Source organism: Gekko japonicus, unplaced genomic scaffold (genome assembly GCF_001447785.1).
Source record: "Gekko japonicus isolate JY-2015 unplaced genomic scaffold, Gekko_japonicus_V1.1 scaffold57, whole genome shotgun sequence".
In the NCBI taxonomy this organism is placed as follows: Eukaryota; Metazoa; Chordata; class Lepidosauria; order Squamata; family Gekkonidae; genus Gekko; species Gekko japonicus.
This window is the reverse complement of record NW_015160208.1, coordinates 1,119,594-1,139,248: the sequence shown is the minus strand read 5'-3', so window position 1 is coordinate 1,139,248 and position 19,655 is coordinate 1,119,594. Positions and strand designations below refer to the sequence as shown.

The 19,655-nt window shown below is 48.2% G+C and overlaps 1 protein-coding gene across 1 annotated transcript in view; it reads right to left on the bottom strand.

Annotated features, from left to right (window-relative positions):
• The window catches only part of SLC38A10 (solute carrier family 38 member 10), a 90,386-nt gene extending 81,857 nt beyond the window's left edge, over positions 1-8,529 (bottom strand). Inside the window, exon 1 of the mRNA XM_015408758.1 lies at positions 8,382-8,529. Within this exon, the coding sequence (XP_015264244.1) occupies positions 8,382-8,489 (108 nt within the window). The 5' untranslated portion in view covers positions 8,490-8,529. The remainder of the gene's footprint in view (positions 1-8,381) is intronic.
• Between the last annotated feature and the right edge of the window lie 11,126 nt (positions 8,530-19,655).

Genomic DNA, 19,655 nt, shown 5'->3' with positions numbered 1-19,655 from the left:
CCCCCCCCCAGACTTACAACTGAACTCAAGGCAGCAGAGATCTGTCTCCCTGGAGAAAATGACTGCTTTAGAAGGTGGACTCTGTGGCATTATACCCAGCTGTGGCCTCTCCCTTCCCCAATCCCACCTCAAAACCTCTAGGGACTCCCCAGGCCAGGCCCCAAGGCTCCCTCCCTCCCTGAAAAGCCAAAGGAGGCCTGGAAAAGGGCCCTTCCCCCACACCCTTTGACTCACAGAGCCGGTTAGAAGCCTCTTCCCCCCCCCCACGCCCTGAACGTTCTAACCTCTCTCACACAGTTGGTGTCTGAAGCAGATCCCTGCAGAGGCCATTTCAAAAGGTTTTTGGGGGAATTCAGCCATCCCTGGAGGGATTTTCTTAGTTTTTGCATTTTTCTGCAGATACAGGAAGTTTAATGAGTATGTAGGAGAAGCTCCTGGGCCAGAGGGAGCTTCCTTTTCCTGGGACTAAGTATCCGCACGGCGCCATCTGTTGGAGATTAGATATATAGATGTGGAAAGACTTAAAGGATGCCTGGTGGCCAGGGGGACATTAGAGCATCTGATTGCTCTGCTCCCCGCCATCTGGAACCTAAAGAACTCAGGCACATGGTGATTAAAGTCTGAATCAAAGAGGTTCACAACTGGGTTTCAGAAACATTTCATAATCTGTAGGAAGATCTCCATCTTGATAGACTAGTCACTGTTGTTCATCTGTTGTCTCCACAGCTAGCACATTTTGCCGGCCCAAGCGTTCCGATATAGACTCAAGGTACCATTCTGAACAACACATAATCTGCGCTGTCTCTGTGCGCAGGGTCAAAGACTTGGACCTACCCTGCTTGTTTATGTAGGCTTTCAACAAGATATCATCTGTTCTTATTAAGACACAATTGTTCCTGATCACATCCCAGAACCTGACTAGAGCTAGCCTGATTGCCAACGCTGTAGCGAGACTATTCTCGGGGGGGGGGGGGTTATGACATCACTTCTGAAGAGTTTCCCCCCCAGTCGCCCTTCTAGCTACGGGCCTGGTCGTCATCCTTAAGCCAAACTGAATGGGATACTTTGGCAGGTGCAGGGAGTAGACTCTCTTCCTTCTTCTCCCTCTGTCCCTCTGCAAAGAGGGCCATGGAGCTGGCAGGAGCAGCTTGGAGCCAGAGCCTGCCCAAGGCAGGGTGAGCAGTAGCTTCGACAGTGTGGCCGAGTAGGAGGGCGAGAGGGCAGTGGCAGCTGAGAGCAGGAGGGCCAGGGCCAGTGTTCCCTCTAACCTGAGTTAGTGTGAGCTAGCTCACAGTTTTTTGGCCTCTGGCTCACAGATTTTTGTCTTCGCTCAGGGAGGATGGCTCCAGAGCAAACTAATTTATGCAGTAGCCAAATCACTCACTCACAACTTTTATGCCAGGAGCTCACAAAATAGAATTTTTGCTCACAAGACTCTACAGCTTAGAGGGAACATTGGCCAGGTCCCCCCTTTTTTCCTTCCTCTCCCTGCCCAACTTAGCCTTCACCGTCCCCCTGTGAAGGCAGAGTGGAGCACCCACCACAGCTTCTGCACAGCTCTCTCCTCTGTCACTCTGTGAACAGGGACCATGAGAGGGGCACGTGGGAATTGGCTGTGGGGCACACAGGAATTTGGGAAGGGGCGGCACCCTGTACATCCCACATTAGCTATGGCCCTACTGATTGCCCTGATCTCAGGAAAGTGGATCCTCATCTTCCTCTTTACACTGTTTCAATTCCCTTGTGCAGGTCTTCCCTGACAGGTTACCCCCAGCCTCTCAGGCAAACATCTGTAAATACTTGGATTAGATGGTGTCACGGCTCAGGTGAGGTGTCACCTGATGCTGCCACCACTCTGGTTGCAGGCTCCTCTGAGAAGGCCCAGAGCACCTTCCCAAGCCTTTAGACCTCCCTTTTGGCCGAATAATAGGTATGAGGACCAGGCAGAGTGAACAATAAAAATTGTTTATTTTATAAGAGGTCAAAAAAACAAGGTGCAGAAATATAACAGTAAGTGGGTGAAAAGAAATCAAATGCCCTAACGCGTCTAAATATATACTGTCCATAGCCCACTATTCCAAGTGGCACTAGACTACTCAACCTTCCCTCAGGATGAGGGTCTCTTCCCTACAGCAGCCTCAGTCCCTTCTGGCTCTGTCCCCTGGGACGAAGAACAGCTTTTCCTGCTGCACCAGATCTTTTATTCCAAGCCCTCCTCTTTTCCTGTTGGTCAATTTTGGCTTCAAAACCTCTCAGGGGTTTCTGGGAGTTGTAGGCCCAGCCTCACCTACTGCTAGCCAGGCTCCCTGGGCCTAGTAGGCCTCTGGTGGCACAGCCCAGATATTGACAGATGGGCTTTATTTATTTCTTACCCTTGGCCAAATTGGATCATAAGGTCCACCATATGAGGTCCTGTCAAAGAGGGCGGATAAGAACTAAGGGAACGTCTGTCTTCTGAAGGATCTGCAGCAGAAAAGGTTTCAGGAACCACTGCTGAGGACAGATGTGAAATCTCATCCAAAGAAACAAGTGCAGGCAGGCAATCATTAGGCCTCGTAGTCTTGCCAGCCATTAGTGATGATGACCTGGAATTTATCAGCTGTCTTGCCATGTTTGAGTCTCTCTGGATCTTCTCTAGCAGGCATAGCATGTTTACAGGGAAATCTACTGTGATTCCCAGGTGTTTTATCTGCTATGATGGAATCAGATTGCTCCTGGCTAAATTGATAAGGAATCCATGGTGGGCTAGGCATTGAGCAGTGGACAGAATGTCCGCATGTGCTTTTATTAGGCTTGGAGATATGATCAGTACGTAATCCAGGAACAGATGAACACAGAGAGGAGCTACCAACGTCAATATTATTTTAAAAGCACTCTTGGGGTCGGAACTAGCCTGAACGGCAGGACTTTGAACTGGTAGCATATCTTATTGTAGCCAAATCCCAGAAACCTGTGGTGAGATGAAAGAATGGGAATGTGGAGATATGCAACAGTGAGGTCTATGGAAGCCATTACATCTTGAGGGTGAAGCACTTCCATCATAGATCTGAGTGTCTCCATCCTGAAGTGCTTGTGGACCACAAATATGTTAAGTACTTGAAATCTAGAATTGCTCAGTCAGGAACTTGTTCTGTGGCGTCGAAGTTTACTAGGTAACAAATGGCTTCCATAGTCAGCAGATTTTCTCCCTCTGTTTGGATTTTGAAGATAGGACAACCTGTCTGGTGGGAAACGTTTCAATTATATTGCATACCCTATTTTTATTATGTCCAGTACCCATTGGCCCATGTTGGTGGGTTAATCTTCCTCCCACTTGTGGGGATCCCACTTGTGTACCATGCTCTCTTTTATCAGGGCTTTTCTCCTTTATTGGAACTAAAGGGTTGAGGTTGTTGGGTTTTTTAATATAGAAATATCCTTGACTATTCTCCTGTCTGTCTGTCCAATTTTTTTGGTTACCCCTGAAGCACAACAGAGTACGCTGGCTTTGAAAGGAATGTGAAGGGTTCTACCTTCTATCCTTTTTCCTATATGTTCTAGACATGGCTTCCTTCTTATCCTTGGATTTTCACCAGGATGTCATCCAGGCTGTCTCCAAAGAGTTTACTTCCCTAAAATGGAAAGGACAAATATTTGCTGGAATGGTAATCAGCTTGCCAAACTCTGAGCCACAAGCTTCTACATGCCACTACTGCCAGTGTCAAGCACAGGAGGAACAGCACAGTGTGTCTAGAGTGCCCTCAGCCATAAATGTGACTGCTCTAAGGAGCTGACTGGCACCTTTCCTGGTCTTTCTGTTCTCCACCGTAGTCAGCTGAACTAGCTTCCTAGCCCAAACAATGGAAGCCCTCGTGAACCCAGGTTCTGTTTATTAGAAAAAGGGTTTGCCCAGTCCTCTTTCATGTGGTTCTCAAAGTTATGGGAACCACACTACATTTTCCCCACACTAGGCATGGAGATAGGAGTAGTAGGTGCTTTCTGTTGAGTCGTAGGGGCCTTGCTGAGCAGCTCCTAAAAAGCCTGCTCTCCTTAATGAGGCAGGGAACAAACAGGAAGGATTTTAGTCCTGCCTCCTTGTTGGACAAGTGGGGATCGCCCATGTCAAAATGTCCCCCCCCTCAGAGCAAGAAGTTCTAATTCTCTTCTAATTCCTTGATGCCATCTGTAATAGGTACATTTCCTTACACTATCATGCATTTGTTTCAAATGCATTACTGGCTGATGAATTATTTCAGCAATATTTTATTTTTTATTTTATTTATTTTTTATTATTTGATTTATATACCACCCTAACCCCCCATGGGGTCTCTGGGCGGTTTACAATTAGTTGTGCTAATCACCAATTTACAATCCTGACTATGGCCACAATTCATACAGGGGTTGGGTCATCCTACCAGCACCCCAGGTGGTGACGGTTTTTTCCTCCTCCGGCCTCTGGCTTCCTTGGCTGCAGATGTCAGTTCAGCGGGACGTCTCTCCTCTCCTCTGATGCCTCCGGGCGGCTGCTTCTTCCGGCGCACGAGTCTGCTCTCCCCCGGCTCCGGCTATGTCCGATCGGCTCCGCCGCGCCGGGGGATGACGTCTCCGCACCTTCTTCTTGCTGCGACGGCCGCCTCTTTGCTACCTTCGATGCTGGCCACCAGGGATCGCTCTCTCCACTGGCCCTCAGTCGCCACGCTGCGCCGTACCGCCTCGTCTCCGCCCAGGACTCCGCCATCGCTGCCGCCGTTCTTGCCGCCATTGCCGCTGCTCCTCCGATGGTCCTCCGCCGTACACCCCACGCCTCGGAGAGGGGGGTGCCCCTACCCTACTAAGGGTTGGTACCCATTTATCTCGCCCTTTAACAGGCTTTTTTGAACCGCTGGGTGGGCGGGAGCTAGGACGTTGGGTCGGGAGCTCACTCCGACCGCGGTGGGGCTCGAATCGTAGTTCGGCCAGATGTTATAGTGCAGGCTGCATTTACAGCCTGCGCCACCGCTCCCATTTCCTGCGTTCATTATGCCTCCATATTGTTTACATTTCTGTTCTTGCCTTAACATTTACTTGCATTTTGCTTATTAATTTTAAAATATGTCACTAGGGAAGGGAAGTGGATATCTGAAGAGAAACCAGAGTATGGCTTATAAATATAAGTGGGATATAAATGGAGTTTATTACTATTTATGTACTGAAAAAACACATACCCCAAAATAGGTTTGAAAATAAAATACCTACCAAGGACTGTGGGATGTTTACATACTCCAGGAGATGGATCAGTCTCAAGGACTGATCACTTCCTGAAGCATTAAAACAAATTGTACCCTAGAAATCCCCATCTTCCTCTGTCCAACACACAATGCATGCTGGAAAAAGTGAAAACCCACTGCCAGGAAACATGCTCCCAGGCCAATGTATGCATTGAGATACTGCAAAACATATTCAATACAAACAGGCAATACTGAGAATGAAAATGTCAAGCAAACAAGCACTCAAGCTGGCAAGCCATTCAAATGACTTGTCAGTTGATATTGTCTGACCAAGGAATATGCTTATTATTTAACTACAGTCAAATATTTCAGCAAGAATACCCTGATGCAGATCTACCTACATGTGAAAAATATAACTGCATCATGGTGCCATCTGTTAGTGGACCTACTTAAATGACTCAAGTGTTTTGCTTTGCTACTTGCTAATGCCATCTGTTGGGGAAAAGATGGAACTAATGAACAGCTCAAGATCTTTATTGGCTGGAAACTCCTGATACACCAATTTTAATTGGATGGAATCTTCTTCCAAAGTTTCAAGTATTATTTAAAGTCACACTAGGCTATCTATCAATGAGCACTGCAGACTCTGGTCACAACAAAAAATGCATTCTCATATAAAATATTATACACTTTCTCAAGAATAAGTTCTATTAACCTCAGAGAACATGAATAAAAACAGGAAGGTGTTATGAGTAGACTGCAGAAGATGAGTCAATGAGGAGATGTTGAAAGAAAGCAAACATCACAAAGGTCAGATATGGGACTAACAGCTGGATCCTGAATATCAACTGCCATTCTAGGATTCCCTTAGCAAGATGCTTTAGCAATTCTGTTGATGCTTGCAAGGTGAGGCGTACATTATTATTACACACAAAAGACTCATGTAATAAATTAAACTATAAAATGACCAGAGAAAGGCTGTTCAAAAGGCACTAAGTGAAATAAGAACTGTACTGCAAAATATCTGTATATTCCAGTAACAATGTTAATGCAAAAAATATATAGTGATATTCTGTAACAAATACAAAAACATTTGTAATAGAGGCCCAGAGTCAAATCGAGTCTTCTAACAAAGATTCCAGATTGTATATTCATTTAGTAAACCAATACATAACTGCAATAACCATAATTTCTTAGCACTTCATTGAAAAGTCTGTATAGTAACAAATCATTATCCTTCAAACAAGAAAAATTATTAGGTTTTGCAAGGCATATCAAGGATCTATAGGCAGGCCACCTTGTTCATCATAAGGAGTTCAAAGTACAGCCCATCAAGCAGGTTTGATTGGACTGTAGCATAAGGTTCAGCACCAAGAGCCAGTGTGGTGTAGTGGTTAAGAGCGGTGGACTCTAATCTAGAGAACCAGGTTTGATTCCCCACTCCTCCACATGAAGCCAGCTGGGTAACCTTGGGTCAGTCACAGTTCTCTCAGAACTCTTGCAGTCCCACCTACCTCATAGGATGTCTGTTGTGGGGAGAGGAAGGGAAGGCGATTGTAAACCGCTCTGAGACTCCTTCGGGTAGTGAAGAGCCAGGTATAAAACCAACTCTTCTTCTTCTTCTAAGCTACAAGCTATAACAAATGGCTACCTCAGACATACTAAGTATTACATTTTTAATCTGCATTTCTCCAAGGAGCTCAGGGCAGCTTTCATGTTCTATCACTCCCAGGCCATCCTTGTCTACGACACTGGTTCTATTGTGAATATCTGGACAATCAAGATTAGAAAGTACACAAAAATGAAAAAATTAGAAGGCCAGGCTGTGAAGCTGACAAAGAGAAGCTTTTTCTGAACATAATATGCTAGATTCTCGCAATATTCTCACAATACAAGAACTCGTGGGCACTCAATGAAATTGCCAAACAGTCAGGTTAGAACAGATAAAAGGAAGTACTTCTTCACCCTAAGAGTGATTAACACATGGAATTCACTGCCACAGGAGGTGGTGGCAGCATGGACAGCTTCAAGAGGGAATTAGATAAGCACATGGAGCAGAAGTCCATCAGTGGCTATTAGCCACAAAGCATAGATAGGAACTCTTAGGCTGGGACAAGTGATGCTCTGTATTCTTGGTGCTTGGGGGGGGGTGGCAACAGTGGGAGGGCTTCTAGTGTCCTGGCCTAACTGCTGGACCTCCTGATGGCACCTGGTATTTTTGGCCACTGTGTGACAGAGTGTTGGACTACATGGGCCATTGGCCTGATCCAACACTGGCTTCTCTTATGTTCTTAGATGACATCATTGCTATAAGTCAAATGTTTTGAAGTGAACCATATAGCTAGCTTTAAGACAAAACAATAAATATAGAAAATCAAAACAAACTCTTGGTCACAGAAATCACCAAAACACTCCTAAACTAAGGGTAAAAGCAAGATCGTAGCATAAAAATTAAGGCAATATTTTATATAACATGTTTTGCAAAGCAATAACCATTTTATAGCAGGGTTGTTGTCTAAACCTGAATGGCTCTAAAACTGGCTTGTCTTAAAAACTTGTTAGTCTGTGTCTGTCAAAGTAAAAGAAAGTGGGGAAACACAATATTAGGGAATAGAGATTTTTTTTAAAAAAAATGGATTCACTTAGTAGAAAGGCAATTTATCAGCATTAAAATTAAAATAAATTGTTGAACCTAGGACCTTCTGCAAGCAAAGCTATAGAAATAAATAAAGGAAGCATAACTAATAAAAGGCCAGAGTGAGTAACATAAATCAAATGACACAGGGAAGGTGGTAGAAAGGGCTAAACACTCTGCAAGAATAAAGCTAGAGAGACAGCATCTTCTTTGTTGAGCAGTCAACAAAGCTGCTACCCCTGTGAAAATTAATTTATGTTGCCTGACAGCAGCAGGCTATCCGACAGAACTCCTGAACCTACCTTCGTGACAGCCAGACATACTTATAAAAGGTGCAGCATTCCAAACCTGGATATACATCGAGGAGGGTGAACTTCTCAAACTATCCTATCGAACACACAGATTCTTTGCCGGAAATAAAAGGGCAACACCAGTCACCGGTGTGAGGTGGTATGTGTGGGGACATGACAGGACAAAAACCCCAGCACAAGTCTTAATAGAGCCAACCAATCTTCAAGAGGGAGCGGGTACTTGAAATGCCCGCGCAAAACCAGACTAACCTGCCGAAAGCAGAATGGCATAGTGAGCACGCTGACCCCCACAATGCTGTTCACGATGTTCATGATCAGGCCCCAGTTGGAACCGGCCGAAGACGAGGTGGAAGCCATGCCCAGGGCGGGGCGGCCACGAGGGGATGACAGCACACGAGGGGGGAGAAGACGCAACCTCGTTGGGGGAGGACCGGGGGTGGGCGCCGCAGGGAGGGGAGCTGGCGGAGCTACCGTTATGACGCGCGAACTGCCCCAGAGCAAACTCCCTTCCAGGCCGGCTCCAACAGCACACGTCGCACACAGTTCCTACTTCCCCTAGTTTGCAGGCGCTTCCGGGATGCGAAACCACAGAGCACAAGTGGCCTAGAGCGACAAAAAGCTGACGAGACTCTGAACCGTTGACCTTCCCGGAGGAAGAGAGCGACTGAGGTGACCATGGTAACCTGAATGACGCCCGGGACACGGCAACGTCACCACTGCTGGGGGGAGGGCGCGGAGGAAGTGTTTTGGTGTTTTCGCGACTTTATTGGCCAGAAATGTGTTACCGCGTTATTGCGCCGTATCCCGTCTACGTTACGCTTCTTCTATCTAGCTGCAGTGTACCACAAAATTAGCACACATACTCCATATCATGAAAAAGCATCATATGTTTAGTTTTGTAAAGAGTGCAAGAAGGGCAAATGGTTGAGGATGCCCTTACTGCATCAGTGCAGCAAGTGATCATTCTCACAAGTTACAGGAAGTGGGATGATAGATGCATGGTTCACACCTGCTAATTTCTTAAAGTATGACACGGCACTAGGAGATAAATTACACAAGTGTTTCCATGGCTCACCTTCTACTGGACTCTGCCATCTGGAACCTTCTACATATCCAAAGAAGTGCGGGGGGGGGGAGGCAAAAGATAAGAAACAAGGACTCACTTCTCTCACAGAAATACAAGATGACGTTAACTGAGAGGTGGCAAAGAACATTTTCTGCTGCTTTCCAATACAGAAACCTTTCTGCCATAATTCGTGCAGGTTACTTAATCCTGTGACAGCTTCTGTGCCATCAAGCAGGTTTGATTGGACTACAGTCCAACACCAAGAGCCAGTGTGGTGCAGTGATGCCAGATTTCTTCAGAGCAACATGGATGACCTAATGGACGTTCTTGTCAAGTAAAGGAGTCTCTGAGCATGCACAATATGTCTTCGCTTTACTACTGGTACACACAAGCCGCACCTCCCCCACCACACAAATCTAGGAATAGGACACAGCAACCTTGCAACTTCTAAGAAAGCCTGAGCACTAGCACCTGCTTTTCTATGGGGGGGGGGGGAAATACCAGTATCAGGATGTAGGAAATGAGCTCTCTCACAGTCCATTAGATATAGCCAGGAATACCAATTGACCTGACTGGGCTTCATTGAAACGCAGCAAAACACTTCAAAAGTATTGGGAGAGTTGGTATGTTAGTCCATATCCCTCACTAAATTTGCAGAGTGAACTAAAGGCTCAGAACCAGGGGTCATTTTGTAGAAAAAGAGGTGCAGGAGCTCATTAGCATAACTCATTAGTATAACTTATTTGCATATGCCACCCCCCCTGACATCACCGGGAGTGTGTCAGAAGGCAACACCCCCCCCTCAGGCTCCACTGGACTGTTTTGGATTGCTAGCTATTGGGGGGGGACGTGCAGATCTGTCCTCGCAGAGGAGGGAGAGCTTGTACCTGAATAAAATTTGGTCTTGAAGGTGCCACTGGACTGTTTTGGACTGGGGGGGGGGGCTCTGCAACTTACCTGGCTGCTTCTTGCTCTGACTGAGGGCTGCTGGGAGCAGGGGGGGGGGCTTGTTACATGTACCTGCCCCCAGGCTCTTTACTGCCGGAGCTCTGCTCCTGTGCGCTCCTGCAGGAAATGACCCCTGCTCAGAACACAGCAGAGCCACCTATCAGTGTAAAAGAAAATAAGAACTACTTTATTTAGGAAATACATACTGGATAGTGCAGCTTGGAGACAGTGACAGTTTCTATTTTATCTAGCTAGTGAGGGATGTGGATGCAGAGAGGCATTCTGCATCCATGGCACCAAAGATGAAGAAACACATCCTCCCTTTTTGTGTGTGTGGGAGAAGAGAGAGAGGAGACGGAAGTTATTTCTCTAAGAGTAGCAATCTATACTTCAAAGGGTTCAGCGACAGAAGAGTAAACAGGTAGATGCTTAGTGTTTGCCTATCTAAATTTGTTCTGCCTATCCATCTGTAACTCTCTGGACACTTGCTTCCTGGAGGCTGAGGCACAGGGACATCACAACTGGTTCTTCCAACAAAAGGTCCAATAAAATGACAAATGAATTAAGAGAAATAATGGAACTCAAACATGGTCCATGGGACTTCCGCATGAGTGTTCTTGATCTGGAATAAAGATCCTAAAGTTCCATCATGTCTACACAATAGGTCATAGCAAGATTTATTTTTTTAAGGCATCTGGAGACATCCATTTACTTCCTATAGCACTGCAATATCTGGCATAAAAAATTTTATTTCTCACATTTCTGTTTGAGACAAAACAGATAATGTGGCTGACAAAATGTTTCAAAAGTCAACAAAATCAGTAGAAAACAAATAACTATCAGTCCCCACCTTCAAATGTAAAAGTACCAAACAAAATGTAACTTTAAAAGGCCTTCTGGAATAAAAATATGTTTTGATAGGTGCTAGAAGGCTTTGTACAGGGAACAGCAAGTTCCACAGGGCAGCCACCAAGATAGCACTCATGCAAGTTTGCACCAACTGAATTTCTCCTTCCATGGGTTCCCACAGTAAAGTTTCCCACCTGATGCCAGAGCACTATCCCATTCATACAGGTGGAAGTGACGCTAAGATATCCTGGACACAGGCTGCCTGTCTACCCTAAAATGCAATCCTACTACACACCTGCAAGTTGTCTGGCAATATTGCATAATACCAGGCTAGTCTTTCTCAGCATGATCATACATGGTACTTATCAGAGACTGTGCTGTCACCTCTGAGCTGTTAAGGATCCAACCATTGCTTGGCATTCTGTTGTGGCTGGTTTCGGGTCTTTGTGATGGTGTAACTCTTCTTAGGATTGCACACTGTTAATTGCAACTGAGAGGACACAGCGAATAGGTAACTGACGGTGATGTGGAATTCACTGCCAGAGGATATAGTGATGGCCATAGGAATAAACAGCTTTAAAAAGGGATTAGATAGATTCATGGAGGATGTCTATCAGTGGCTACTAGCCGTGGTGACTGAGGGGAACCTCCACATTCAAAGGCACTAATCTTCTGAATCCCAGAGCCAGGAGGCAACATCAGGGGCCTTGGCCTCTACACCCTGTTGTTGGCCATCCAGAAGAACTTGTTAGCCTTGTGTGAGAGAGGATGTTGGAGTAGATGGACCATTGGTCTGATCCAGCAGGGCTCTTCTTATGTTCTTAATCCATGGAGTTATACAGGTTAGGGTTTCCAATTTTTAAACTGGTTCCTTAATTTCTGTTTGACCTGCAACATACACTTGATGATGTTATTTATTCCCATGCCATTACTTCTACTGCTCATTTCCAGACAGTAGTACTCTATTAAAGGGACCGGACAATTTTCCTTCAGGCCTGTTGCAAGTTGCAACAGTAACTAGGGTTCCCAAGTGCTTACCTGTTCCGGAGCGGGGGAGTCCAGCCTTGCTCCGGAAGTCTTTGTGCGCGCGTGCCGCAAGCACATCACACAGAAGTGACGCAAGCATGTCAGGGACGTTGGGGGTGGGGCCACAATCATCCGAGGGAAAACCATAGAGTTTTCCCTCGGATGATTGTAGCCCCGCCCCCAACGTACCTGACGTGCTTGTGTCACTTCCGTGTGATGTGCTTTGGGGGTGGGGTTCCCCCAGGGGGCCCGATCCAGTGGCGGCGGGGAACGGGCCTCCCGGGCGGGGGTTTCCCCGCCCCCCGGGGGGACTTGGCATCCCTAACAGTTAACACAGATTTTGTCCTGAAAAAGAATTGTGCTGATGGATCAGTCTTTCCAAAGTGTTTACCCTACATAGGGTTGCCAGGTCCCACCTGGTGGGGGGTGAGGGGGTAGGATTGCCAGATCCAGCTTGGGAAAATCTTGGAGATTGGAGTTTGGGGAGGACAGGGACCTCCGTGGGGTAGAATGTCACACAGTCCACCCCCCAAAGCATCCATTTTCTCCAGGGGAACTGATCTATGTAGTATGGAGATGAGCTGTAATTCCAGGGGATCCCCAGATCCCATCTGGAGGCTGGCATCCCCAACTACTACAGGTTTGATGGGATTCTGTATAAACAGTGGGTACTGGTTGCTTGCCACTCTCTGTTCTCTGGTGCTTTGCCTGCTAGGCACAGGAGCAAACATTTTGCTTGCAACTACTTGCAGTCAGTGATAGACAAGGGTGTGTGGGGGAGAATGAATGCTATACTTAGCCATGCTTACAACCCATGGCAGGCAGTACTGCCACTGGGACAGATAGACAGAGGCAAATGTTTTGCTCACACTGTAGCACGGTGAAAGGGGCCTAAGCCCAAGCAGAGACCACCAGGAGAAGTGTATGTTTAATGACGTCAGGTTTAGCAGCTAGGAGAGCTAAAATGGCTGAACCCAGAATTCCACAATCTCAAGGCTTTTATACTGTCAGCAAAATACACGTCAAAGCATGCATTACAGCAGTGGGATTTTCCATTAACTAGTGTTGTGTCCTTACCCAGCCATGTGCACGATCCAGTTTCGGCCGGTTCCACATGCGGCCAGGTGAAGTACCTGAGCTTCGCTCCCGAACACAATAGATGTTTGGATCCTAGTTCCCTGCCAATCGGGAACCTAGGGTCCCTAGGAATAATCTAATCACTGTAGATAGACCATTCACGGGTGTTGGGTGTGTGTGGGTGTGTTTTCCTTGGGGCATATAAGCTGGCCTGCGAGCCGGCTACTTTGTCTTCTTCTTTTCGAATAAAAGTCTTAGAGCTGAAATAACGAGTATGTCTAATGACTTTTCAGTGGCGACGAAGGTGGGATTCTAATCTCCCTCCCATGAACAACGACCATGAGACGAGCACCGCATCATCGCGCTCCAGCACCAAGGGCACCACATGCCGCCGCCGAGCCTCGTGTCCCGCTTCTCCGGTCACCACACCGCTCCAGGCATCGCTGACTCCGAGCACAGCACCACCTCTACCCCCACCTCTTTATTGGTCACCTCCTCTACCGCACTCGAGCAACTGCCTCCTCCTCCACGTGTTGCTAAGATGGCCACTGGTAACGAGAGTGTCCCTGAGTTTGACATCTCCCACCCCGCACAGTGGGAGACCTGGCTCGAGATGCTCGAAAACCACTTCGAGATAAACGACATCTCAAAGCCTGCTAAGAAGAAGCCCCATCTTCTGCGGTACTGCGGGATCGAGGCGCACCTTCTTTTGAAGGACTTGATGGTGCCCAAGCAGACCAAAGATCCGGCTGCCACCTACAACGTCTTGGAGAAGGCGTTCACGGACTACTTGGCCCCTAAACCCACCAAGTTTGCAGAACGTATGGACTTTTTCGCAAGAGTCCAGGGACCAGACGAGTCAGCCTCCGACTTCCTGGCTGGGCTACGCCGGGCAGCCACACGTTGTGCTTTCTTGGACCTGGCAGAGGCCCTGTTGAACCAATTCTTGGTGGGTCTCAGGGAGCCCAAGTTGCGGTGAAAACGCGTCGGTCGGGATGACCTCGATCTGGAGAAGGCGATACAGGAGGCAGCAGCCTATGAGAAGTCACACTCCGACCACTGTGCCAAGGCGATCCACCGCATCCAAGCTACGGCGGGTTCCAACGTCTCCAGCGACGAGGAGGTCCACCAGGTCAACCGACGGCCGTCCCAGCACTCTCAACACAGCAAAGAGTCATCCTCAGCCAAGGCACCTCAACCCTCCTCGGCATGCACCAGCTGCGGTGACGCTCACGAGCGCCGGACTTGCCAATTCCGTGACGCAATCTGCAGGACCTGCAACAAGGCTGGACACGGAGGACACTGAAAAGCCCTTAGAGATACTCGTGATTTCAGCTCTAAGACTTTTATTTGGAAAGAAAAAGAAAAAGTAGCCGGCTCGCAGGCCGGGTTATATGCCCCAAGGAAAACACACACCCACACACCCAACACCCGTGCATGGTCTATCTACAGTGATTAGATTATTCCTAGGGACCCTAGGTTCCCGATTGGCAGGGAACTAGGATCTGAATGTCTATTGTGTTCGGGAGCGAAGCTCAGGTACTTCACCTGGCCGCATGTGGAACCGGCTGAAACTGGATCGTGCACATCGCTGGGTCAGGACACAATACCCCTCCCCCCTTGGTCCGAAAGACATCCGCATTCATAGTCCTTTAGATATGCCAGAGCCTTCAGCTCCCTCGTGGAGCGGCGTGTTGCTGGGGCTGTGGGGGACACCAGCGCCGATGCACTCAGCAGAGAGGTGGCTGGTGCCAGGGAAGCTGGTGTAGTTCCCGGAGGCTCGTCCGAGGTGGCCAGGGCAGCTGCGGGCTGGTTAGGGAGTACCGGGGTCACGGTCTCCAGTTGGCCGGCTATCACTGGAGCTGGTGGTAGCTTAGTAGTCTCATCTGGGTTAGCCTCCTCGGTGTCTTCTGGTTCCAGAGGCAGCACTCGCCGGCGCATTTGGTCGATGTGCCTATGGAGCACCATACCATCTTCACAGGAGACCTCGTAGGAACGGGGCCCGTTGACTCGTACCACTCGAGCTGGGATGCATGGCGGGCCCTTGGTGTAGTTCCGTATTTACACTGGGTCCTCAGGAAAAAACCCTCAGGTGGCTTCCTGGTCCTCCGTATCCAGCTCACGTTCAGGGGCCCGGTCCGGATGCAGTCAATCTAGGCGTGTCGTGAGGCAGCTACCCAGGAGCAATTCGGCTGGACTGCACCCTGTTGTTGTGTGCGGGGTGGTTCATTGGCCGAAGAGGAAAGAGGCCAACTTGTAGTCCCAGTCGGTTGAGTCGAGCCGTCGGAGTGCGTCCTTGGTGGTTCGGACCATCCACTCCACTTGGCTGTTCGTGGCGGGGGGGAATGGAGCCAACTGCACATGGCGAATTCCATAGTAGGATGTAAAGTCCTGAAATTCCCCGGACATGAACGCAGTGCCATTGTCCATTACCAGGGTGTCCGGGATACCCTGAGCACTGAAGATCCACCACATGGCCTTGATGGCAGATCTCGAGGAGGTGGACAGAACTGGAACGACCTCTTGCCACTTGCTGTAAGAGTCAACAAGGATAAAAAACAGCTGCCCCTGGAATGGCCCCGCAAAGTCTAGGTGGAGCCGAGACCAGGGGCGGTGTGAGGACTCCCAGGCTCTCTCTGGAGCCCTGGATGGTTCGGGGCGAGAGACCTGGCAAGGCTGACATCGCTTGACCATGTCCTCGATATCCTGATTGAGGCCAGGCCACCAGACATAGCTCCTCGCTAACGCCTTCATCCTCACGACCCTGGGGTGGTGCTCATGTAGAGCCGCTATGACTCGCTGCTGTAGTGGGACAGGTATCACCACCCGGCCACCCCACATCAGGCACCCTTTGTATGTGGATAGTTCATATTTCCGGGTGATGAACGGCGTGTACTTGGGGCCCTGCTTGGCCGTAAGCCACCCCCTCCCCACCCAGTCCAGGACCCAACAGAGAACCTTGTCCTGGCCCATGAGGCGAGCGACCTCTCGCACATGAACCAGGCGATCGAGGAGTGACTCCACGAGGGCTATCGTCTGCACGGGAGCAGGAGCGGGGTCCATGACGGACAGCGGCAGGTGGCTGAGGGCATCGGCGTGCCCGATGGCTTTCCTGGGGCGATGCACAAGGTTGTAACTGTAACCCGCCATGAAAAAGGACCACCGCAGAACCCTGGGGGAGACCATCTGTGGCGTCTGATGGTCGGGAGCCAGGAGACCCAGAAGAGGCTTATGGTCTGTCACCACCGTGAAGGCCCAGCTGTAGAGATAGTGGTGGAATTTTTTTACACCAGCCACTATCGCTAGTGCCTCCTTGTCTATCTGTGCGTAGTTGCACTCCGCAGAAGACAAGGTCCTAGAGTAGTAGGCGACCAGGACCTCCCGGCCATTCGGCAACCGGTGACCCAGGACCACCCCAACCCCATACGGAGAAGCGTTGCAGGCGAGGATCACCGGTAGTGCCTCATTGAAATGGTGCAGGACGGAGTTAGAAATGAGCAAGTCCTTGACCCCCTGGAACGCCGTGGTGTGAGTGGGCGTCCAGACCCAGGGCGCTTCTTTGTCCAGGAGGCGGTGCAGGGGCTCCGTCATGACAGCTTTCAAGGGGAGAAAAGCGTGATAAAAATTAAGCAGGCCCAAGAAAGCCTGCAGTTCAGATTTGGACGTGAGAGTCGGGGGGCCTGTAATCACCCGAACTTTATCGTCCGTGGGGTGGATACCCTGGGCATCTATCTAAGGACTTTCCAACTAGGCTCCTTTTCCCGCCCAAACAGTTACCTTATATGGCTAGAATGCTGGAATGCTGCCAACAACTGTTCTACCTTATATGGTCAGAGAGTTACCCGGATGTTAGATGCTTGCTTCAACACCTTTGTGATTCACAGGGCAATGCTGCAGATTAGGGGAAGTGATAGGGGCAAATATTCCCTGCCTTTTCCCTCTCCCGAGTACCAGGCTGCCTCATTCTTTCAAGTACAACACCCCAGGAGATGCAGCTCTATTTAATTTACAGAGCTACATATAATGTGGATTTTTACCCTCAGAGAAAGGAGGAAAGAGTTCACACACCAATCCCACACAGTGGTCAGAAGAGTTGGGTGTTGGCTCCATCCTCTAATCTGATTCTATTCCCTGCATGCTGGTGCCTGCCCAGTGGCATTTTTATTGATTATTAATATATTATTTGCACCTATTCTGATGTGCTGTCTGGTTTCTTGGATTGCCTAATACCTCCTTGTGCCTACTCAGCAAGTGGGACACTTTCTCCTACCTCAGAAATTTCGGACACAGCGTAAGAGGTACAATCCCTGATTGGTGGGGGAGTCACACTAGCCCCATTCACTAGCCCCATTCACATGCTATAGCAAACATACATCCTAACTGTAAATATGTATACCTGTTTGTAAGAAAGAGCAATTGACAAGTTCCCAGCATCCCAAATCCTGGGATTCATGAAACAAGGCCTGGTGATGTCAGGGGTAGGGCCTGTAGATGTCACATTAAACAGTACCAACAGTAATACTTCTACACACCCTACGGAATTGTACTGCATGGTATCTTTGAATGTGTGTAGTTGTGATAGCAAATATTTGAACTTATGGGAACCTTTTCTCCTGGATGATCTTCAGTACATCTTTGCTTGATAGGCAGGGCTCTATATGCCAATTAAGTTTATACAGTCTTTAAGCAGTGAAGCTTTTTCTGCAATGCACAACTTCAGAGTACTGGTGGGAGATTTCGTGCTTGGGGAAAATTTCCCTAATTTAGAAAGCAAGCTTAGGAGAAGATGCCACACCCTCCTCCTTGACCTGCTAGTTTCCATATACATAGCTTTCTTCCCAGATGTGTGTATTCAAACATGCTATAGTCCCCTCTTCTTGCAGCCTTAAGTGGTACAATCCAGGAAAAGCATTATACTTGACTAGGAAAAAGCCCCGTTGTGGAAATAAATACAACGACCTCTAGAAAGAGGCTCTGGGTGGGTGCCCTGGCCTTGGACACTCAGTGTCAATTTGCTGTGGCGACCTCAGCAGGGTATAATGACACAGAGTCCACCATTTTCTCCAGAGGAACTGATCTCTGCTACCTAAAGAACAGTTGTAATTTTGAGTGATCTCCATCCCTCACCTGGAGATTGGCAACGATGGTTCCCCAGAAGGGAATAGTTGGTTTGGAGGGTGGAGTCTATGGCTTTGTACCTGTCCGAGGTCCCACGCCTCCTGAAACCTCACCCTCTCCAGGCTCCATCCCTCACATCTCCAGGAATTTCCCACCTGGAGTTGGCAACCCTATTCTTCCCAGCCAATCATCAACCTACCTTTATTTCCCCCTCACTCTTCAGCTTTCCACCCCACACACACCTGCAGCCTCTCCCGTGCTCTGAAGCTGTTGGGATTCTTTTAAGTAAGTCAGCAGAGTATTAAGAGACTGACTCCATGGTGTGTTTTAAAATATAAAAGTTTACTATAAACCTAACATGGGAAAAAGGTACACAGGATATGAAAATAACAAAGAGCTAATATGGCTACATCCTTATAGCTAAAAGGTAAAACGGGAAGAGAATGGCGTCTCCTTCTCAGTCAGAACAAAGAGAGAAAAGAGAAGCCAATATGCTAAATACTTGACAGATTGGTTTCCAGTCAGACTAGCAAGTTAGCTCCAAAGTTCCCGGGCATTCTATTGTCTAAACAGATTGGTTACAAACAAACATGTGACTTTCTGTTGATCATAACAAACATCATTAACCCTATAAATACTGAAGTGTTTTGACTTGTAACACCCAACAGAAGCCCTGACTGCTACGTCACATTGGCTGTCATACGGGGGGCCACCTCAGCAGCATATAAGGATACAGAGCCCACCATTTTCTCCAGGGGAACTGATCTCTGCCATCTGGAAAGCAGTTGTAATTCTGAGTGATCTCCAGCCCTCACCTGGAGATTGGACACATTTTACCTCAGAACAGCAAAACTGTTTAGAATGTTAGAGGCAAAAGCCAATCAAGTTGCATATGCAAACGACCTCTGTGTTCCGAGGCAGAGGCCAATGAGGCTGCATATGCAAATAATCTCTGTGTTCTGACTGGCTATGGGGGGAGAGGATTACCAAAATGTTTAGAATGTTGGAGGCAGGACTCAGGCAAAGCAGCCAGTGGATAGGGAGACCCTCTGAATGACAGATCAGAGATCGAACTGATTTTGGAGCGTGTGGAATGTTCTAGAGAAATGCCACCACCATTCGGCTTTTATTTATAAGGGAGATTCCAATTGTGTACCTCTCCCATACATTTCAATGAGCTTGTGCAGAAGAGTTCCCCAATGTATTGTACCCCATTTGTGGGAGGAAGGGCCTCAGGGTTTTCTGTCACAGCCACCCAAATGTTTAGTGCTAATCTTGACCCAGGCGGACATTCATTTATTCCCCAGGTTGACTGGTTAGTTGATTTTAACTCTGCTTACAACAGTAGCTATTGTTTTATATTGCTATGTATCCCATATACTGAGGAGGTGGTGTGACCTTGGATCAGCCCCATAAGCACTGCTGTGCTCCAGTGACTG